This window comes from Phaethon aethereus (assembly GCF_964289735.1).
Source record: "Phaethon aethereus genome assembly, chromosome: 6".
NCBI lineage: Eukaryota > Metazoa > Chordata > Aves > Phaethontiformes > Phaethontidae > Phaethon > Phaethon aethereus.
The window spans coordinates 17179075-17201797 of NC_138580.1; the positions used below are offsets into that span (position 1 = coordinate 17179075).

General features: G+C 51.4%; 1 protein-coding gene across 1 annotated transcript in view; it reads left to right on the plus strand.

Moving 5' to 3' along the window:
- The window catches only part of IGFBP2 (insulin like growth factor binding protein 2), a gene marked incomplete at its 5' end in the record, with an annotated part of 61467 nt that extends 46994 nt beyond the window's left edge, over nt 1-14473 (plus strand). Inside the window, 3 exons of the mRNA XM_082001607.1 lie at nt 10107-10330; nt 11829-11969; nt 14202-14473. Of these exons, the coding sequence (XP_081857733.1) occupies nt 10107-10330; nt 11829-11969; nt 14202-14369 (533 nt within the window). The 3' untranslated portion in view covers nt 14370-14473. The remainder of the gene's footprint in view (nt 1-10106; nt 10331-11828; nt 11970-14201) is intronic.
- Between the last annotated feature and the right edge of the window lie 8250 nt (nt 14474-22723).

Here is a 22723-nt window from a genome sequence, read left to right on the forward strand (position 1 = left end):
CCTGTAGGGCCACAAAGGTAGCTTGCACTATGTGCATGCGTGTGGCTGTTGTGTACCATAAGCAGTTATTGCAGATCAGCCAGTCTGCAGTAGATTGCTGCTTTCTGGAAGCCTGTCCACGAGCCTGAGCCCTTCATGGCATTACTGCATGTGTGCACGTGTCATCCTGCAGTGGGACAAATCTGCAAGTCTAAATGGGAGTTTTGCCAAAATTATTTCAATAGCAGTGTTGTATCAATAAAGACATCATGCCTAGAGAGTGGCAGCTGCCTTATTTCAGTAAATGCACATCATAAGCTAAATAGTGAATATGCATAATAGACACATGAAAGACCAGGTTCAGTCCGTTCTTATGGTGTACCCTAACATGAGGGTTCAAATTCAGCTCTGCCCCTACTTGGGAGAAGGATAAAACAGTGGTTAAAGAAATCCAGCAAAGTGTCTGCAAAACTGAGTGATACTGCCCCAAGAACAGAGAACAAAGTATTTTGACATAACCTGAAACAGTTGCAGGGTTACTTAACTTGAACATCAAATGAGGTAAAAAAAACCCAACACAATCTGTGAACAGCTCAACTTGGGGCTTAAATGTGGGATATGGCGACTTGGTAATAGCCCCAATGAGGAGGGAAGGATAATGTCGAAGAGTGCTGGAGGCAGTGAGGAGATGCTGGTAGGCGGAAGAGACTCACAACTAAGTTACAGCAGGTACTGCCTCTTTCCACCTGCGATTCAGTGTGCTGGTTTTATTTGGAGGCAGTTGTGCTTTGTCTCTGGGGAATGCAGGTTCCTGGGGAAAAAAAGCGTTCCCAGGGCTGGCTTTGAGGGCTGGTGCTTGGCTAGGCATCTGCATGGGGACAGTAGGTCCAGCAGACCTCGAGATGACACTGGTGGTAATTATTGTTGGGCTCTGGCAGGGTTTCTGAGGAGAAAGTGGGAAGGAATTACCGTAATAATAGTGCATTTTGAAAAAGGCAGACTTTGAGGAAATATGCAGTGAGATTTGGGTGGGTGGTGAGGGGAGCCCTGGACTGAGCCGCTGTCTGGAAAATCAACTGTGGAAAAGTGATATGTTATTTAAAAACTAGTAATACAAATGGCTGAAGTTCATTCCATTTGCATGCAATAGTCATAATAACCAGAGAAGCCAATGTGGCTGAGAAGGGAGTGGAGCAATACTGGAGATAGGCGAGAGACGGCTCTTGCAAGCAGGGTGGAGCACTGCTCTGACCTTTTGGGCGTTTTAAGTCTTTTTTTTTTTTTTTTTGCTTTGCTTGTAGTATTTTTTTTTTCCCTTCTGACTTTGAAGCTTTTCCACCTTTCTGTAGGGCAGAAGGTCAGATTTTTGACTGCTCTGCACACAGCCTTCCCAGAAGGTGTGCAGAAATACTCTGCTGTAGGCTCCTCTGGTCATGCCCTGTCCAGAGCTGCTGCTGTACCAGCCGTTGATCTTGATGGGGCTTGTGAACAGGCACTGAAGGGCACAGCTGGGCTTCCAGAGCCAAAGGACAGCTTTCTGGTGAGTCTGAGCCATCCTTGAGCCAGAAGCAACCCCTAGACTAGCTGCTCATATGATAAAGACCACAGGACTTCCCTCAGCCACGTCTTCTTGGAATAAGATGTCTTGTATTTGGCTAAAGCATGCTATCCAAGAGACACATTATGTGAGTTTGAAGATCCCAATGGTCAGACACGAGCATGTCCTCCAGTAGCACATATTTCCTTGGTGGAGGTTCGAATTGCTTTTTGACAATCTGTCTCTAGCTAACCTGGTGTTTGCTTGTCACTGCCTGCACCTAGGGAGGTAATCATCTTAAAACAAGAGAAAAGTTTGAACAGGTCCTGTAAATTATACTTTTTCCAAAAATGTGTGAGGGAGGCGGAAGTGTTTAGTGTGAATTCAAAGAGCTTCTTGTTTGTGATTGTGTGTCCATCAGATCATCAGTCTTTCATCAGCCCTTTCTGGTGGGCTGCAGAACATCATACATGGGAATCAGCCTTGTTAAGATTCACAGCTCCTGTAACTCTGCCAGCCTCTGGCTGTCCTGCAGGAAAGAGGTGCCGCATCCCTATGCCAAACAGAGATCATCTAAGTAATAATTAACGTGCAGGCACCCTCATGGAGACTGCAGTAAAGGAAAGCTTTCCTGCACTTGCATAGTCTGGACTGTGGGATGCAAGAGCCCCGATGGGCTTGGACTTGGGTCAGAGAAGAGCCTGTGTTTCCTAAAACAAACTGGGGAAATAAAGGTAATTCAAACACAGCAGTAAAACCTGTAGTAAATGAATGAAGTGGTTTTGTGGTCTGCTTTCATTCTTGAAATTCATAGGAACTGAGGATTTAGGAGCCAAGCTTATACTAGAAGTCTGTACAGGCTTTTGGGGGTGGCTGGGGCACTGAAGACCACACGGATGCACGCGGGTGACTGGGGAAGGAGAGCAGAGCCTGGGCCTGATAAAGTTAATGGCTTGTTTCATTCAGGCAGAAGCCCCTAATGACTAAGTAGCAGCTACTCTGGGGATTTTACAGATGGGGGTCAAGGTCAAATTGGGAAGCTGCAGTGCAATTAATTTAAGCTTGGAAGTGTTTTCAAGTTAATTCATTTGGTTCTGCTGGGCAGGTCAGCTTTGCGGAGGGCTAATCGGAGAAGTGTGTTGAAAGGGCTGAGATATGGTTCGCTAACAAGGGGGAATGCTTTTATGGTGGCAGGGAGCTTGGAGAGCCTCACTCAGCAAAACCTTCCAGACATGTTGAGGTTTTTTGCCTGAGCAAGCTGCCTTCACACATGTTGAAGTTAAGCACATGTTCAAAACCACTGTCATCAGCCACATGGATGAGACCCTCTGGTTCCTCACTTTTAGGTGAATCCAGAGAGCCTCTGCTGTAGGTGCATGTTGGGATGTTCAGCAGCCCCATGTGTGGGGGAAGAAGTGGGTAAATGAGGGGACTTGAAGTGTCCCCCTTGTATTTTTGAGGGACCTGAACAGCATTTTCCCTTATCGCTCTTGGCACACAGCGAATGGCTGTCATGGGAGGGAGCAGGGTGTTGCAAACAACACTCATGGGCTTGCTGTTGGCAAGAGGAGGGCTTGGAGCAGACCTTCCCCAGCAGTGGTTTGTGCTCTGCTGAGCCCACACAGTGGGCTGGTGATGTGCTACGTGGCCCATCAGTCAAATCACTTGGAAAGAAAGCTAACAAAACAAACCTTGCTATTTTATCTCTCTTCAGCCTGGCTGCACATTTCCATGAAATGGTGGAAACTTACTATTTTTGAGAATTCTGTTCCTGTTTGAGATGTAGTTGGCATCTGCTGACGTGTTTGTAGATATATTGGGAGGTGGAGGGGGTGGAGGACTAATACGGAGACAGGCAGTCATGCAAACACATGCACATGCAGAAACACATAGAGACAGGCTGTGTTATTGCACAAGTCCTGTATCCTTGGGAAACCAGTCTACAAACATGGTTAAAAAAAAAGTGGCTATTTGAAGTAAAGCCCAGGGGAAGGACATCTCAGTCCCTCTTCTTCCCTCATCTGACACCAGCTCTGTTTCAGTATCACTTCTGTGCTTGCTCCAGGGTGCTTGAGCAGTCTGTGTGTGATGGGGCACAGGTGCACTATAGGGCACTGTGCACTGGGCTTTTCTTTGGCTCTAGACCTAGGTGGATGGAGGATGGAAAGTTGTGCTTTCCAGCTACCAGGAATGGGCAGAGAAAAGAGCGGAGCAGACTGCTGGAAGCTGCGCTGCCGCAGTCAATGTCCCTGGCACTTTGGAGGAGCATGAAGCATTTCCTGCGGGATGCCTGAGCCAAAGGCAGGCACTGGGTGCCCCTTGGATCACCCCTCGGTGCCAGCTGCTCTGGGCAGGGAGAGGAGCTTGCTAAGCAACCCCTGGCCAGAACATGCTGTTCCCTCCCCATTCCTGCCCGCCCTGCTGGTAGAGATGGGCTGAAAAGATCTCACAGCAAAAATAAGCAGCGTTTGCAGAGTGCCAGGGCTGTTGGCCCCAGGGGATCTCAGAGTGAAGAGCTTTATCACAGAGGTAAAACAAGCTCTTGGAGACTGATGCAGGAATTTTTTGGCTGTGGTGTGCAATTGCCTCGCTGTTACTGAGCAAGTCAGTGTGATGAAATAACCTGGGGAGTACAGGCAGGCAGAGGATCCCAGGAACCTGCCCTGAGGAGCTCTTCAGCAGATGGAGAGATGCTCCAAGCTGATCTGTCTCGTGAGCCCATGGTTCTGAAAGATTTGGGAGACCAGCCTTCCTGCAAGCCCTCCCAAAAGCTGTGTGGCACAGACACCCCTAGGCTGCCCAGGAATGCTGGCTGTGTGTCCTCTGCAAGCAGATCAAGTGCTTAAACATCCATGTGTTGCATGTGCAGAACAAGATGAGGTTAAGCAGAACAGGCTGGTGGCTGGGGAGAGGGGACCAGGAGGAGGTATGGGGTGGGTGGGGTCCCTGTAGTTGAATCTAGAAAGGGGTCACGCATGACTCCTGCCCAGTTAGGCCTGTCAGCGGCTATTAAACCCAGTCTACATGCAGCCTTTGGCTCCTGAACTGCTGGTTGCCAGGAGGAGAGCTGAGGAGGGATTGCTCTGTAATTGTCATTTCTTCTGCTCCTCCCTGAGCATCCATGGTTGGCCCCTGTGAGAGATGTTGTCCTCGGGCAGGGGCTCTTCTCTGCTCCACACTGTTTCTGGATCCACTCCCCTCACCCCCTCTCCTACACAGCCCATTGCTCGTGCTCCCTCTGCGGCATTTCCCAGTTGGGCTTTTTTTTTTTTTGTGCAAAGGTAAGAGTGAAACTTGAGTGGCTGCTTTGGTTTCATCTGTCCCTGGAAAGCTGCATCCTGCTCAGCTTGATTACGCCGGGGGCCAGAGCACGTACGGGTGCCCCCGCACTTCCTCTCTGCTGCCAGCTGAGCGCTGACGGATGCTGTCCTGTGGCTCAGCACTTTGCAGTTTGGCAGCGGTAATCGGCAAACTTTGGGTCCTTTTTGGGGTAGGATGGGCCAGAGGGCCTGGGGGGGACTTTGTTCTTGGCAGCTCCTGCTGTGAGGAAATTGCAACGCCAGTATAATCCCTGCTGGCAAACGTTTTCTGAGGTATCCGAGCTCCAGGTCAACAACACCCACACCAGAGCTATTGCACAGGAACCTTTGCCCAGGGCTCTCCTAGAAATACTTTGCAGACTGATGAGGCAGAGGTCACTGGGGCTGCGGCTGGGGTTTGTCTGCTCCTTCCCCACCTTCCTGCAAGTAATTCTCCAGCCATGGCTGTTGTTAAAGGTCAGGTTTAAAGGCCCTGTCTGCTCTGAGGCTGTGAAGGACAAGTGCTGGGTTTCTGGCAGCCTGGGACAACAGGCAGCTCTGCTTCTTAAAATAGGAAGTGGCAAGCAAAACCCAGAACGGGCACTTTAAATTATCCTGAAATGGTCCAACTCATGACCACGAGAAGCTAAAACGGGTGGGGGTGAGAAAAGCTAGATGAGACAGACAGAACTGCCCAGGGTGAAAAAGCCTGGATGCTGCATTCCTGCAGTCCCAAGGGCCCTTGCTCTCCGGTGCGGTGCCAGGGCAGGAGTGCAGGCTCCGGGGTTCACTCATCGATTCCCTGTGTGGCTTTGGGTGGCATGCTCAAATTTTTCCATGCCTTTGTTTTTTATGGTGTGCAACCCAGGATGAACACCCCTCTCTCCAGGGTAATTAATGAACTGCAAAGTGCTTTGATGTCTTCAGAGGGAAAGTACTGGCCAAGGGAGGCTGTGATTGCTGGGGGCAGGAGATGTAAGCGTCCAGCCTGGGACACAGCTGGGACTAGAGTCTAGCAGGGCTCCAGGCAGGTTGTTGAAGGCCTCTTGGGTGAAATTTTCTGTGGGTCTGGGGCCTTAATCAGCACTTAAAGCTACACAATCATCCCGGGACAGATTAAGCAAATGTGTGTGAAACCATGTGGGCAAGCTGTTGTTGAAGGAAAGCAAGTGCAGAGAGAGAGAACAGCGCTGGAGGGGGCAGCTACAGACCTTGGCATGGTGTGTGCTCCCCATGATACAGGCTGGCCCTCTCATGCTGAGTGAGTGCTACTGGCTTGATCCTGTCCTGCAGCCCAGATATGCTTTAGGGCTCTTCAAAGGGATAAAGATGTATTTTTAACTTCGGGCATCTGCCTTTTTGTGCAGTGCTTCTTTCTTGTAGCTCTGGAAATGGCAGGTTGTTTTTAAGCCCCTCTGTTTCTCAGCCATCTCAGTGGAGGTGCCTAGAGGTCTCAAACCAGATTCCCCAAAAAATTTCAGCACTGGGAATTGGTAGCTGCTTTTGAAAATGTTGGCGAGGCTGTGCAGCTCCCTACAGATGTTAGCTGATGGCCATTTGAACATGCTTTCACCTCAGCCAAGTCCTCGCCCCATTGAAGCCAATGGGAATTTTCCTTGAAAAAGGCCATAAAGAAATCACTTTCTTGGCATGGAGAGAGGTGTTTCATGGGCTCCACATCAGTGTTCAGGAGAACTTCAGCTATCTGCTTTGATTCCTGCCGCACTTGTCCCACCCTGCACAAAGTGCTCTACCTTTTGATCCAAAATAGCACAGGAGATGTTTTCCACATGCCATAGGAAAATGGAAGAACTATAAAACTTAATTGTTTTGGAGTTTGGCACCAGTCTGTTCACAGATATTTAGTGTGAATTGAAATTGGTCAGCAGAAGGGTGTTTGCCAGGATGACAAGTGGATTAGGGCTGTATATCTGTGGAAACTGCATACCTGCCCATCCCATGCTGGTAGGGTTGATGGATGGCTTAACTGGTTCATGGATAGTCAAAAGCAAGCGTGCACAACTTCGTTTGGGCAGTGTTAAAAAGCGTTATCTGGCTATAAGAGTCAAACAAGGCCTTTTAGCATTCTGTGTTCTCCCAGCCTTGAGGCTTGATGTCTCCAGTATGGAGGCCAAGTATGTCTCTTGTCGTTGCTCCCTGGTCCATTTGCTCTTTGAAATGTGGTTCATCACACCTGATGCTCAGCCTCCTCCCATGCACACAGCTTGTCTGTGAAGGAAACACCAGTGCTTTGCACATGGTGCCAACCTCTTCTGTCTCGTCTCCCTTCCCCAGTGACTGAGCCATCCCTGCAAGCCCCAGGTCAGGAGAGCTCCTCTGAAGAGCAGCACTGGATTGGGGAGAAGGAAAAGCTGTGATGAGGCTCTGGCATCAGCCCCAGGTGGATCAGCCCAGCTTAGCAGCAGGGCAAAGGTATGGCTCACGGTTGCTGGCTTGGCCTTGGAGAGGAGAGCTTGCAGTCAATAGCAGCTAGACCTTCCTGGTCTCTGCTCTTTGATGGTGCCTGGGGAGCCAAGACCAATCTCTTCTGACCCTGGGTGTGTTCATGCACATGGGCTTGCACACTCTGCTCCCATTGGTGGTTTTCTTTGGTCTGATATTTGTTAGTATTGGAAAGTGAGAAAAATGAGTGAAAATATTATCAGAAGCAGGTTTTGTGAATGAATCAGCCGACAAGAGGCTTACCAGCTCGCCTTCATTTACTAGCACAGTGCTTATTTGGGCAGATGTCTATATATTTTAGTTGGAGGCAGGAAGGAGCGAGAATCGATGGGGGAAGGCACTGCTTCCAGTTCGCTGCTTTTCCATCAGTTTGTAGCATTGGTTTTCTGAATGAAGCAGGGGACTGCAATGTGTCCGAGATGCTGTCTGCTGCTGCGCTTGTTCTTCTGCTGTTGTTGACAGCTTGGTGGGACACCAAGGAGAGGAACATGAAAGATGTCAGAAAGCTAAAAACCCTCCTAAGCAGCTCGTGGAGGATCGGAGCCTGAACAGCCTTGCCCGTCTCTTGCACGCTGCTTTTTCATTTGATCCTGTCTGAAGGGCGGCCTCATGGCCTTCTCTCTTCTCACTATGTGTTTCTAATTAACGGGGAGACTGGTGAATAAACAGAAGATTCCTGCTCAAAATATTCCTTGTCCGGCTCCTAGGATGACAGCCAGACGGCAATCGCCAGGCAGCAGCCCAGACTTTGAGCTTGCCCATCTGGCTATCAAACCTGGTCCCAGTTCTCATCTGGAACCAGTATTGAGGAAAGTCATGGACTTTGCCAGAGTGGTTTTGCCTTGTGTTTGCTTTTCAGTTGCTACCTAAGCAGCTAAAAACCTGCAGACCAAATGCATTTAGTATTTCTGGGAAGTGGGATGATCCCAGTATTGGAAGATCTGAGGCCAAAATTGTGAGGAAGTTCAAAAGGATGTTGGACAAAGCCATTGAGGGATGGGTCTGTCAGTGGCTTTTAAATCCTGTGGGTCAGGTGCAGTCTCCAGCCATGAAAATGCTTTTGCTGCTGATCTGTAGCACAGATTGGGAATGGTCCTTCTGATGCATGTTCCCAAGCAGCTGCTGATGGTCTTGGGTGGATAGCATGCTGGGCTGGGGTGACACATGGGCTGTTCTCTTGCTATCAGTCTGCAGGCAACTGCACATTTGCTGCGTAAGTTCAGACAAAACTCTTCGGTGTGAGCCTGGGCTTGTAACACCTGAAAAGAGCTTGAAAAGCTGTAGCAGAAATAAAACACTTGCTATTATGATTTTTCATTCTGTCATGACAGTAGAGCTATGCCCTGACAAAACATCACAATGCAGCTTCTGCAAAAAAAGGAAATGTTAAAATCTGTAAATGCTCTCTACTTGGTCTTTCAAGAAGCAGGAGAGATCTAAAAGCGTTGTTACGAGCTAAAGCATTGCTTGCCCTCCGTCGTGCACAGTGCGATATAATTTCCATAGAAGTGCCTGAGTGAGTGCTGGAGAGCTGAAATTGGAGGTACCAGAGAGAATGCTGATGTTGGGAGGCTGGGTGCTATAGTTCCTCCTTAGCATATGCTAAAAACACTACATATTTGTCACCACTTTAGGACCAGAATGGCCTGGTCTGTCACTGGTGTGGGACCTGTGGAGCTCCTGAAGATTCCTGAAGAGGTCCTATATAGAGAGACAAACTTAGCCTGGCTTATTGCAGCGAGCGGTGATGTGTGTGTGGGGGTCAAATCATAATTTGGGCTGGAAAGAACTTCTGGAAGTCTTGGTCCAAGCCTCTTCTTTAAGCAGGGCCAGCTTCAATGTTAGGTCCAGCTACAGTGTTAAATGTGCTTGCCCAACCAGATCAGACCAGGCACCAAGGAGGTGTCTGCTGTCAGCTTCTGGAGCAAGCAGGAAGAATTGAGATCTGTCCTCATTGACACTGCAAAGTCCAAAGGGACTGATGTTTGCAGCATCGTGACCATCATGTCCTACTTTGGCATGGATTGCTCCTAGAAACAGCACCCAGTGAACTGGGAAAATGCACAAACATCATGGAGGAGGTGGAAAGAGTCCAGTGTTTATCCATGTGTTTCAGCTTATTGGTTCAAAAACTGATTTTTGAAATGGTTGTATTAGCTGGGGATCTTACAGCTTGCAGCAGTGGCAGAGCTGGGCCCAGGACATGTGGGGCTGCTCTGTGGTCAGCAGAAGTAGGTAGAAGCTAAACAAGTAATGCACTGTATGACGAATGATGTGAAAGGTGATACGGCAAGGATGATCACTGAAATGGCAGGATCTCCGAGGGAAATTAGGATGGCCATAAAACAGAGGAAAGGTATTTTTGAAAGCAGGCCTGATTTAGCACACTGATATTGAGTAAGTATCCTGGAGATACTCTGGGGGATGATAGATAGACTCAAGGTATTGTTACTAATCACTGTGGTTTTAAGTTTTGGAGCTGAAGTACATTTGGCATCCCTAACCCAACTGGACTTCTGATGGGAAAATTACATTCTTCGGGAAGTAATTTAGAAGGTCAAAAAAAAAAAAAGAAACCCAGAAAGAACTTCTCCAGCAGCGATTTCCCCTGCTCTCTAAACTGTCTTTTAGTGTGGTAATAACTCCAGAATGAAAGGATTTATTCTCACCTTCCAGATGAAAGGGCTAATGCAATTTAAAATTTTTGCATGAAAAGACTTTATGGCTTGGTAACCAGCCATGCTTGAAAGCAATCCAGGATGGGATGAACACGTGAGATTGCGCCTGGCTGAGCTTGACCCTTTCCTTGTCTGCCCTGTCTCCTACAGATAATGGTGATGACCGGTCCGAGAGCATCCTTGCTGAGAACCACGTGGATGGCACCACGGGGATCCTGAGTGGAGCCAGTGGGAGGAAGCCGATGAAGACGGGCATGAAGGAGCTGGCGGTTATGAGGGAGAAGGTGAACGAGCAGCAGCGGCAGATGGGCAAAGTCGGCAAGCCCCATCACAACCATGAGGACTCAAAGAAGTCGCGGCTGTCGACGGGCAGGGTGAGAGAGCAGGGGGGATGAGGAGCTAATGGAGACAGCTGTGGACTTGCTGGGAAATGCTGAATGCATTAGTGACATCTGCAACAAACTGTCTTAAAAAGAAAAAAAAAAGTGGGGAGAGGGGGAGAGAAAAAAAGGAAAAGCAAACGTTTGTTTTGGCCTGAAGCTGGGGCTGAACACACCATCTGATGAACTTTGATGTGCTGTCGAGGAGGCGTTATTTTCATTGCTGCTTCACCTCCTGGCAGCAGAGCCGGGGAAAGGGGGTCCCGCTGGCTGCCACCCACCTCTGCAGGGGTGCGAGTGTGTCCTGTGCCTGCAGACTGGCTTTCTCACACCCTTTTCCCCTAAGCAAGTGCTAGGGGTGGCCCAAGGGGATTTGGGGGGTGGGAGGGTGTCTGCCTGCTACAGGGTAGCCCCAGTCCGGGTTGGGGGGGCCCAGAGCCCCCGAGGATGGGCTGTAGGGCTGTCACATAGTAGGGAGAGTGCCTGGAGTCCTCCCTGTCCCTTTCTTCCCTGTCTCTCTGCTCTCCAGTCCTTGGCCGTGGTTTCCCTCTAGTGGGCAGTTTGGTCAAGGCAACTAGGTGGGATGGGGATGGAAAGCCGTGCCAAGAGGTCCATAACACATACATATCTCTCTAAACATACAGGGTATTGACATCTGAGGAGTGCAGGGATAGAAAAGGGCTTTAAAAGAGAGCCCTCATCCCCTCCAAGGAAGAGGCAAAGCAAGGGTTCGAAATAAGGTGCAGGCACCATCAATTTAGAGAGCTCTCACACTGCTGCTGCTCCTTTGGGGAAAAAAAAAAAACAAAAAAACCCAAAAACAAAAACAAAGAAAACCCCCCCAAAAACAAAAAACAGCAACTGCAAAAGCAGAAAGGTGTGGACTCACTCTGGCTCACATCAGGCATAATTCAACCAGGCTGTCTTGGCTGGGAACACTGGCTTGGGACTGCTGTGGAGAAGAGGGGTGCCTCCAGAGGTTGGCTTTGCTGGGTACTCTCATTCCCAGGGCTTCCCCTCCACTCCCATGGGGTCTCACACGCTTTGAGTTGCACTTCTGGGCCAAAACTGCATCACAGGTGTGGGATCTGGGCTATGCTCATGGAAATCCTCCTGGTCTGTCTGGATTAGTCCTGCTTCGCATCACTTGTCACTACCAGTGGGACCCATGGGAGCATCTCCGAGGCTTCTCCTTTCTGTCTTCAGGGCCTGTGACCTGGTGTCATGTTGGCTCTTGGCCATGTGAGGCACATGGGAGAGATGTGCATGTCTCCCTATGTGGCTCTCCACACATTGTCACGTGCGGACATGCAGCACTCTGATTTTGGGTGCCTGCAGGTGAAGTCTGCAGCAGGACTCAGTGGTAAACCTGTGTCACGAGCAGGTGCACACAGGTGTTCATCCCTACTGGTGTTTCTGTTGTCCAGAGTGTTGACTTTGAATGGTCCTATTGCCCTGACTTTTTTTCTTTTGTTTTCTGGGCTCTTTCCAGACCCCTTGTCAGCAGGAGCTGGATCAGGTCCTGGAACGCATCTCCACTATGCGGCTGCCAGATGAGCGAGGTCCCCTGGAGCACCTCTACTCCCTCCACATCCCCAACTGTGACAAGCATGGCTTGTACAATCTCAAACAAGTAAGTGGGGAGACCCAGAGCCCCAGGGCTGGCTGCACTCCCAGCGGCAGCTCTCGGCTTAACACATTTCCCCCCATGGGGTCACATGAAGCTTAGGGCTGGGGTGATGTCACAGGCATGGTGCAAAGTGTGGGGTAAATGGCAAACATCACATGTGGCATCAACAGGTTTAGTAACACCCAGGTGCATCTACAGCCACGGGCTAGCACATGGAGATGAGACCCATGTCTGTGTTTGGCTGTGGGCAGCCCAGAGACGGAGTATCTGTTTAGTTCAGAGCCCCTTCTTCCCTGAGAGAGCTACTTATCTGTCCAGCTCTGTTTTGATGTGCTTTGTGCCAGGACTTGTCCTAGCTGTGTCCTGCTACAGGAAAAAAGCAGAGAAGGGCTGAATTCTGGCCAGTTCTGCAGACAAAGCAGAAAGCACTTCTCCTGGGGTCGGGAAGGTTTCTAGCATACCTCACTGCTTTTCCTCCACAAATTGAGGCTGGTTCCACAGCTTCAGGAGGGATTCTTTCCAGATGAGGTGGGAGTTGGGGTGCAGCATCCTTCTGAAAGTATTTACGGGGCCCAAAAGGACTCAAATGACTTAATGTATGCCTGAATTTTGACTTCTTGGCTTCATTCAGGCAAAACCAGCAGGTGTCAGCTGCTGAGGCATGGGGAAAAAAATGCCAGGAAAAACTTCTTGGGCAGCAAAACAGCTTGCCCAGGGTTGACCGGCAGCCCTGTGTGAATAGTATACAGCACCCCTTACAGTTGCGTGTAACTGAGCCTTTGGAGGAGACCCCTGAAAACCTGCTGTTTTCCACCTGCTGTGGATACTTCCACCCCCTGATCAGGAGCATTAAAAAAGGCATTAAAAAAAAGTAGGATGCTCTGAGATCATCTCTCCATCCCTTCTCTCTTCCCTGTCCTGCCTGGATCCTCACCCTCTGCCTGAAGAGCCCCACGGGCTGGCTGGATACCCCAGCATGAGCACACTTGGAAGGGGTGCCTGGGCCTGGCCAGCTCCCTGTAAGGAGCTGAGCCATGTTTGGGGATCGAGCCTGGGTGATGCAGCATGCACTGCAAAAGGAAGGAGAGTCTCTGCTGCTCCTTGTACCTGGGAAACAAGTCAGCCTGCACTGAAGGGTACAGATGGGTTACACGCTTGGTCACTGCTGCAGAAAGAGGGGACAAAAATCGCTTCTCTTCTCCCCCTGGACCCTGCCCTGGTTAAGGGCAAACAAGGCAAATGTGAAGCGATATCCATTTCCCTCCATCTGAGTTTCCAGAGCTGAGCATCAGCTCCTTTTCATTTGCTGGAAAGTGGATGCCAACAAAAGCATTCCCAGTTGCTCCCACCTCCTGTGGGATAGTGCTTGGGTGGAGGGTGGCTGTATGCACTCTCCTGCTGGGGAGGCTTTTTCTTCCTCTCTTTTTGTGCTTTTTATTCCCATGAACAAGGCTGCATTTTGATCTCAGTCCAGCTGCAGAAAATGGCTTGAATTCAGCTGTACAGAGTGCACACAAAGGCTGGCCTGCTGGAGTAACCTCTGCATCTCCCGCTATGCCCTGTTGAGATGTATCTGCTGGGGATGGAGGGATGAGCATCAGGTTCAAAGTGCCTGCAGCCCTTCCAGGTCAAGAGGTGGATAAATAACCATTAGGGCAAGAAACTTCTCTTCAACCAGACCAAACTGGGGGGGGGGGGGGTGGGCGGGTGGGCAGAGTCCAGGTCCAGATGCACCACGGTCCATACTTCTGGGACATGGTGAAACCCTGTCTGGAAACATGTTTCCATCTGGCTGTGGCAGCCTTGCTCTCATGTTTCAGTTTTAGCCCAATTTGCCGGTGAGAAGCTTACGTAGCTCCCCTGTCAGTCTCTCTCATCCCTCTTCCTCTAGGGATTTTTGACTCTCTGGATGCTTTCATCCACAGCTGACACATGCATCTCAGGGGCAGTTGTCCTTGTGGTTCCTTAAAATTGGCTTTTTGGTCTCTGGCACAGCCCCTGGGGGAAGAGGTCCAGCCCTCAGCCTGGACCACTGAAGCAGTGATGCTGGTGCAGCACAGGCCCTGGGGTGTCAAAGTGCAGCATCCCTGAATATTGCCTAAATCCAGACTAGTGCCAAACCACTGGAGAAACCCCAGATCTGCTTGTGTTTGGGCTTTGGACTGATGGGAGTGGGAAAGGGGTTGCTTTGTTCTCCTGCTTCCTCCTCTGATTGCCCTGTCCTTCTCCATGCAGTGCAAGATGTCGGTGAACGGGCAGCGGGGCGAGTGCTGGTGTGTGGACCCCATCCATGGGAAGGTGATCCAGGGTGCACCCACCATCCGTGGGGACCCTGAGTGCCACCTCTTCTACACAGCCCATGAGCAGGAGGACCGGGGAGCACATGCCCTGCGGAGCCAGTAGATGGACGTGACCTGCTTGCTGGAGGCAGCTTGCCGTGGCCCCAGTGTTGGATTTTACATGGGTTTCAGCGTGTCTCTTTAAGCTCTGGAGGAGACTGGGGTTGGGTCCTGCGTGCTGCCCTCCTTCCCCTGCTGCCCAGCTCCTGGGGACAGGAGGGATGACAGGAGGGGAAGGGCGGTGGGGGGGGTTGCAAGGAGAAGGGACTGCTTTCCTATAGTCTTTCACCCAATGTAAGCCAGAGAACTGGTCTTTTTTGCTCCTCACCCCACAACCCTGCCCTCCCTGCTGCTTCGTGGCATCTTCCTGCACCCTCCAGCAAGGAGCGCAGTGTGCTCCTCAACACCTCCTAGGGGACAAAACCCCTTGCTGTGGGCAGGAGGGGGACAAAAAACAAAGGAAAAAAACCCAGCCTTTCCCCCTTTCCCTCCCTTCCCTGAGACCAAAGACTGTAAATACTGTGTTGCCTGCCTCTTGTGTCCCACTGGTCCCCTGTGCCCCAGCCTGGCCGTCGGTCCTGGCATGGGATGTGGTATGGGAGGGAGGGAAGGAGGAAAGCCCCCGGCTTCCCAGCTGGAATGTGCTGGCATGGCTGGGATGCATCCCCCAAGGAGGCATCAGTGAGGGACAGGGCTAAGGATGAGACAGCCTGCCCCAAAACACCCCTGTGTACTTTTCTTCCTGGGGCTGGGGTACAGTCAGCCCCACAGGGACCCAGCTTCAGCTGCTGGTCTGGGAGGATGGGGCCTCTGATGGCGAAGCAACACGCTTGGTTTTCTGGGGGGTTTGAAGAGCTATTGCCCTGTATTTCTTAGGCTCAGCATATGCTGAGGGAGCTAAAGTGAACTTGCTGGGGCTGGGTGGAAGGATGCCTGTGTAGATTTAGGGTAACAAGCCAGGGCGTGTATCTTTTTCTCTCTCTCTCATTCATTCTTTCTTTGTTTCTAGATAGGAAAAAACCCATCTAAAACCTGCACTCCCAAGCAGCTGCCCTTGTCCCTCCATTTTCGCTTGGGACTGGAGTAAGCATCTGCTATTCAGCACACTTTTTTTTTTGTAAGTAAATTACAGTATATATCTTGCTTTGTAAAGGCCCTGACACACACCCCCCTCTGCCCACACACACATGTGTATAGATTAAATCCAAGTGATTCCAGGTGCTCTGAGTGGTTTTGCGCTGGACATGCTGCTCTGAGGAGAGATGTCTCTGCTGTTATTTCACCTATTGATTTCTTTCTGTACAGAACACGCCAATGCTGAGAATAAATAACTTCCCTGTCGCCTAAGCAAGGAGATTTTACTATTTTCTTCCTTTTTCCTCCCCCCTGCCCCCCTTTTTAATATGGATACCATTTGCAGAGCAATTGCAAAAATCTTCTTACAGTAAAAGTCTCAGGCTTTCCTTAAATGAAATGAGGGGGAGGTGGGGGGGTGGAGGGGAAGGAAATAAAGCATCTCCCAATTTCTGGCAAATGCTTCTGAGTGGTAAACAGCCTCCAGCTCCCAGGTCCTCTGTGGGGTTGGTTGAATAGGGTGGCAGAAGGAGGTTCCCCAGCAAGTGTGGGATCTGGCTGGCAGAATGCTGTGCCTGTGCTGCACGTGCCAGGCAGCCAAGCTGCCTGATCGTGATCTGCCTGGATGGGACCAGCCCCTGGTAACTGCTGGCAAACCCCAAAAATGCCAAATGCTGCTGGAGAAACACCACATCAGGGTCCCTACTGCTGATTCCCCTTCATCTGGGGACTTTGATCTGGGTAAGGAAAAGCAAAAAGCTCAATGGGCTCTGGAGGAAGGGGAGCACTGGGGTTTGCTTTTTTCCCCCCCTGTCTGGGCCCTGCATTTCAGATCCAGAATGCAGAGGGCACACATGGTCTCTGCAAATTAAGCACCTCACAACTTCGCAGGGGTTTGGATGTGGCAGTGGAGGATACAGGAAATGACCCCCTTTGGAAAGTCAGGGGCAGGGGTGTGTACATGTGGATGTGCATCAGAGGGAGCGAGAGCACAGAGAAAGGAAACACACCTGCATGCAAAGCCAAGTAACTGTAAAAATGCTACCTGTTTTCTGTTAACATCTGAGGGTGTTCTGCTTTTTCACTAAGCCTTGCACACGCTGGCTCTCATCTGCAGTTTGTACTTCTTGTTTTGTTTAGGAATCAGGAATTTTTCTTTTGTGTTTTTCTTTTTCTCTTCTTGGAAAAGCTGAGCTGCATAAAGTTGGAATAAATTAAATGGGATGCCAGAAAACTGTCATCTTCCCACTCCCGTCTGTTCACAGGACCTGTTTCCTGATGCATCACATGCAAATTTGGGCCTCTTCAGCTTTTGTCCTGGGGGTGTTTAAACAGTGGGCTGGACAAGCAGCAATGGGAGTTGAGCCTTTTGTCATTACTGGTCACAGTTGGATAAGCGGGGAGGAACTGATGTCACTTGTTTGCTGGCCTGCTACGTTCCTGCTCTACACACGGTACCTTGTGAGTCCGCAAAACACAGCCATACCCTTGAGTCCTTTCGAGCCGATGTCTGGCCAGCATGTGTGTGGAGGTGACCTCCCTGCCTGACAGCAGATAGATTTGGTGGAAAAGGGTGGGTTGTGTCTTGCTTTGCTGGGCAGGGAGGATGGCAGTGTGAATGCCCTGCCCGACATGATACTCGTGGAGCTCCCTCAGCTGCTGAGAGGCTGTGTGAGAGTGGTAGTTTCCTGCTCCTTGAGCCGGGGAGCAGCTTTGCAAGGGAAGGTCCCTCTTACCTGGTGCAGGGACCTTGGTGACCTTGGCAGGTGCTTGGGCAAAGGCTATAAGGAGAAGGGAACCCTGCTCTTTCCAGCTTCCCAACCCTGGTATTTCAGGGGCTTCTTGAGTTGGTAGTTGCATCTAACTGTGCTGTTTATTAGCTGACAGATGGACCTGTGTCCATGAATCATCCAGGCTCCTTCAGGCATCTCACTATGGTTTTGGTCTCCTCTGCACCCTGTTCCTTGTCAGAGTAGGGCACTGCAGAGGAAGCCTTCCAAGGGCTCACTCTCCCCTTTGCTTGATGCTCAAGTAGAGCAAAATTTGAGCCAGCTGAAAAGCCAGTCATAGTGCTTCTGTGTGGTCTTTGCCCAGAATGGGCTGCTGGGAAGGTGCAGGAAGACCTGGGCTGCATGTGGGATCGGGGCTTGGCTGAGTTGCTCCACTCATGGGGCCATGGAGACAGGTCCCTTGAAGGTCTTGCACCTTCTCCAGGGGTGAGAGGTGCTGTCTAAGGGAGCATGATGGCACAGCTCAGTGCTTGGGGAACCACAGGGAGGCAAAGAATAACAATAAAAAAAAACCCCACAACATGCTATATTCAATTAAAATTGCAGCATTGAAGGAGAGGCTGTGTGTGACCCCAACAGCCAGCATCCAGGTGGCTGTGGTTTCCCTTTGGCCTCCCCAAAGGATGGCATAAACCATGGGGCTGCTTCCCCATCTATTTTTTCCTACCCTGTGCCAGTATGTTGAGTGGGACCAGTGCATGCCGAGGGGCTGGGCAGGCGTGGGGAGCACCAGGAAAATGTCTGGGGCTGGGAGGCAGTGAGCTCATGGGGCTGCAGGGGAGGTGGGGAGGGCAGGCAAGATGAGGGAGCTGGAGAACGTGAGAAAAAGAGCAAAGCTAACGTTTAGTACTATCCTGTTTTGGGCCCCTGGTGGCAGGTGGCTCAGGAGCTGCTGTGGGGGTGATGCTAAGTAGCACCATGGGGTATAAGTGTGCTCCAAGCCAGGTGCTGCCCAGGGAGGACTGGGAGTGGTAGAGGTGCCTGAGCCCAGCCATGCCTGGGGCCACCCTCCAGTTCAAGGGCTGGATGGGAACAGGACCCTCAGCCCAGCAAAGGGAGCTTGCAGCTGGCTAGATACCTTGCAGACAGGCAGAGGGACAGCAGTAAGGTAAGGGGAGCAAAGAGCTGCTGGTTAGGTTTTCCCAGGGTTGGCCTTGAAGGATGCCTGTGTGTGCATGGGTTTGATGGGTGTCACTGCTTGGATCGTGGCTCTGGGGTTTTGTCTGGGCCAACTTTGTGCCTCCTGGGTTCTAGGTAATCGGGTGTGCAGTCTGGCATTGGGACCTGGCCAAGTGCGCGTAGGGTAGTAGCGGAAACCCCAGCACCTCTGGTGTACACACACAAAACTATCTACACTGCCAAACAACAATTTTAGTATAGCATAAAAATTATGTACTTAAAATAATATTTAATTGAATATCATTAGTGTAAGACTATGACCATATCTGTGTACAGCTATAGCTATCTACATACATGCACACAGCTATAGCCTGTGGGTAGGAGTATGATGGGGAGGGGGAAAAGAGCCCTAACTTTTTGGGTGGAAAGCCTCTTTTCAGTGCCTGTGTGGCTGAAAGCAGCAGCACTGCCAGCGCTGCCTCCCTGCCCGGCAGCGCCGGCAGCACAGGCAGCGCCGCCTGGTGCTGGCTGCGGCGCCGTGCGGCTCCTGCAGCGCGGGCTGCCCGGGGGGAAGAGGACCCAGCCTTGCGGGATGGCTTGAGGGGGACAGCGGGGTGCATACCCCCCCTCATCCTCCCCCGCTCGCTCGGGGTGGCAGGTTTGTCCTCATCGGCGCTATGGGGTGAGAAAGCCATCGGGGAGCCGCTGGCTGAGCCAGCCCTGGCTGCTGCAGTTAGGGTGGGGGATATGTTTTATCGCACCCCTGGCAACCCACCATTCCCCTTGGGGGCCAAAGACCATGTATTTGCGTCCCACCCGGCTCTGGGCCCATGGGGTGGATGGAAGGAATGGGGAGCACAGGAGGTGGGTGGGAGGATGAAGGGTGATGGCTGTGTGGGTGGAGGCAGAGGCTGGATCTGGCATCAGGGAGGACATGGGGCAGTGAGAAGGACCACTGCGGGCTACTATGAGGTGTCTGAGGACCACGGTCTGGCTGGGCTGCCCAGGGATGCTCCTGCACACTGGGGCAAATCTCCCTGCTGCCTGGAGAGGTCTGAGGCTCAAATATCATGTCTGATCACAAACTGTGGGGCTCAGCATCACCAGCAGCCAGGCCCTCTTTCCCCCATAACCTGGCTGAATGTGGTGGCTGTGCCCCCCTGCCACATCCATGGAAATACATTGATTAAAAAAAATAGGGCGGCTGTGCTTTAAGGATGCTCTAAACTAAAGCTTGCGATTTTACCACTGTCTTAGCATATTGCTCTGCTATCAAAAGCTCTCCTAAACCATTGCCAGCATGTTACCCTGCGCTCTGTAGCTCCCCCAGCACCCCTATGTATGTGGCACAGAGCCACCAGCCGGGCAATGCTCGGGGTTTGAGCGGCTCACTGGCAGGCCCCAGCACGCAGGCGCTCTATAAGGGTCAAGCACAAGCTAACTGAATGCATAACTTTATTAAATAAATGCTTTGTCATGAGAAAAGACAAAGATCAAAGAGTAACATAAATTATAAGTTGAATAAATAGTATACAGCAATCTTCACTTTTTAATAAAATGTGAGATTTTTTTTTTAAGTACAAAATGCTAAACAGAGCATTAAGCTCTTCTTCCATTGTCAGTTTTTCACAAACTGCTTTTTTTTTTTCCCACCAGTAAGATTATGAGTATTTCTTGTTTACTGGAAAAAAAAAAAAAAACAACAAAACCAAAACAAACCGAAACAACAGAGCTACCGTATGTATGTAAAGCTATAAAAAGCTACCGTAAAATGTGTAGTGAGTATTGCTTAAAGATAAAAACCAGGCAGGAAACTCGGAATCTGATGTGTTTTAACAACTGTGTTACAATGGTGGGTAACGTGCGCGGTGACGTCTGTCCCAGTGGCAGTGGCGGGGGGCTGGGGAGGGGGGCACAGTAGGCAGGGCTCCTAGTGAGGGCCAGGACAGCGGTCTGGAAGCGAGGTGAACTGTCGGTCCTTAAATATACAATGCTCCGTTCGGGGAAAAAAAATCAACAACTACAACAACAAAAAAAACCAACAAGAAAGTTTTCATGGGGAAGGGGGAGAAAAGGAGAAAAGGGGACAGAGAGCAGAGAAATAGTGCAAAATGCTCTTGTACTAGTGGTTTTCAAAGTCCACTGCAGTACAGACAAGGGGTAGCCCAGCTGCTGAGTGCTGCTCCCTGGGGCTGTGATGGAAGGGCTGTCCTGACCCCTGTGCCATCCTCATCCTCTCCTTCCCAGTCAGCATCCTGGGTACCGGCATGGCCTTGGTGCAAACACTGTGGCCAGAGATCCCCCAGCCTCACGCCCCTCCCCAGGTACAAACTGCCAGCACTTCCCCGTGTGCCTTGACCCCCCCCTGCTGCTCGGCCCTCCCCAGCTCCCAAATCTGCCCTTTTGGTTTTCTCACCCCGAACATTAAGGGGTGCTGAGAACAGGAACACCTCGTCACTGCTGCCCCAGGCAGGGGGACACCCTCTCCTGAATCTGCTCTTGCCCCCAGCCTGAGCCAGGCTCCAACCCTGGTCCTAAATATTAGCGCAGCCTCCAAGCAGCCTCGTCCTGCCGGGGATCCTCGAGGGAGCAGGCGGCCAAGGGGTTGCTCGGTGCCCTGTCTGGGGAGTCATGATGGCTTGGGGAGATGAGGGTGGTGCAACCCCCTCCTCGCATTCTCCTCCTCCAAGGTTGGTGGGGACAGGACAGGCAGTGCCATCCTAGTGCTGGATGTGCGGCAGGGAGGCTGTGCAGGACAGATTTCGGTGCTCGGGGCCGTGGCTGAGACTCGCTTTGTAGGGAGAGGTCAGGGAGGCACCCTGTGTCCCCCCCAGTGTCACTGTGGTAGCCACAGCAGGAGACCACCACTGGGCCCGGTGAGCTGACCCTCATGCTGCAAAAGCACCAGCCCTGAAAGGCAAGGTCCATGGGGAGCTGCTGTCCCTCTGCCTGCTCCCACCCTGCCCTGGCGGCACATCTTCTCTCTCTGCAGCCAAAGGCTTTCAAGTTTTGGGAAATCAAACAACAAACCAAACAAACAAATGAACAAAAAAGCAAGAAAGAGGGAGAGGGAGGGAGGGAAGTGTCCTGGGGAAGGTGGTACTGGCCTGTAACAGTCAGGAGGTTTTGCACGGGGATCAGCAAGCGCATATGGGAGACAGTGGTGACAATGCCGACCTGTGGCCCTTGGGGTTGGCACAGGCTCCTCCTCATCCACTTGCCTTCGTAACCTCATTCTTTACCCCACCGTCACCGCACCATTAAGCCACCACCCCGGTCAAACTGATGCTGCTCCATCTCTGCAAGGCCCAGAGGGGTCCCTGCCCCAGCCCCAGCACCTGCGGTGCTCCCCTCCAGCAACACGGGTCACCCTGCTGTCGCAGGTTTTTTGAGGGGGCAGATCTGCATTTGGTGGCATTCTCCCTTCTTTTCAGCATGAGAAGAACCCTGCCCCCCCCAGCTCCAAACATGCCCCACTGGGCCTCCATGGAAGTCCACTGGCAAAACTCGCCCCTGCTGTAACTCCGAGGGAAATAACTGTGGGGTGTCCAGTCCTGCCCTTGATCGGGGCAAGCGTCCTGGTGGGGGGCTGGCAGGGCGGTTGGGGGAGAGGTGCCATGCCATGGGAGGCTATGAGGGTGCCTGACCAGTGATGGAGAGGAACCTCCACCAGACCCCCTTGGCGTCAAATACCCCTTGTCCCATTTCCGCTGGCGGGGACCCGGTGGTGCTGCAGACCCGCTTTCCTCTTTGCCCAACTGCAGGATGCCCAAAGGGGCTTCGGGGGGTGCAGAAACCTTTCCCCTCACATTGGTCATGTCCTTTGAGCAGCACCAGCTGCCATCTCCAGCCGTGGCAGTGGAATGTGGTCCCTGGTGGGTGCATGTTTGCCCACTGGGACCACAGCACCCAGACCCCACGGCTGGCTTTCTTTTCCTTCCTTTCCTTTGCTGCAGGATCTCCCAGCGCCAATGTCCGGAGACCCTTGTCATGGGAAATGAGAGGCAACAGTCCCAAAATCAAACATAAAAATTAAAAACAACAAAAAAGTCAGTAAGGCAGCTGAGGGCTGTCCCAGCATGCCTGAGGCAGTGGGTCTCTGTGGTGTGGTGGCTGCTGTCACTCAACAAGGAGCTGGGTCCCAGGTTAAAGGCGAGGGCCTGTCGCAGGATCTTACTGTACGGTGGCAGGAATCAGCTGTGGCAACATAACCAGTATCCTCAACGAGAAAGGATGGAGACCTGGAGACCGGCATTTTCCTACCCATGGGAAAGGCTATAAACCATCCTTAACAATAATCCAAGACAAAACAAAGTGTAGGTTTGGGTTTTTTCCCTCCCTGGAGAAAACCACTTTTTTGGCTGTGAAAAAAATAATGAAAAATCTCCATAGTTGGTCTTCCTCATGGCGGCAAAGGGTGGTGAAGAGCTTTGGC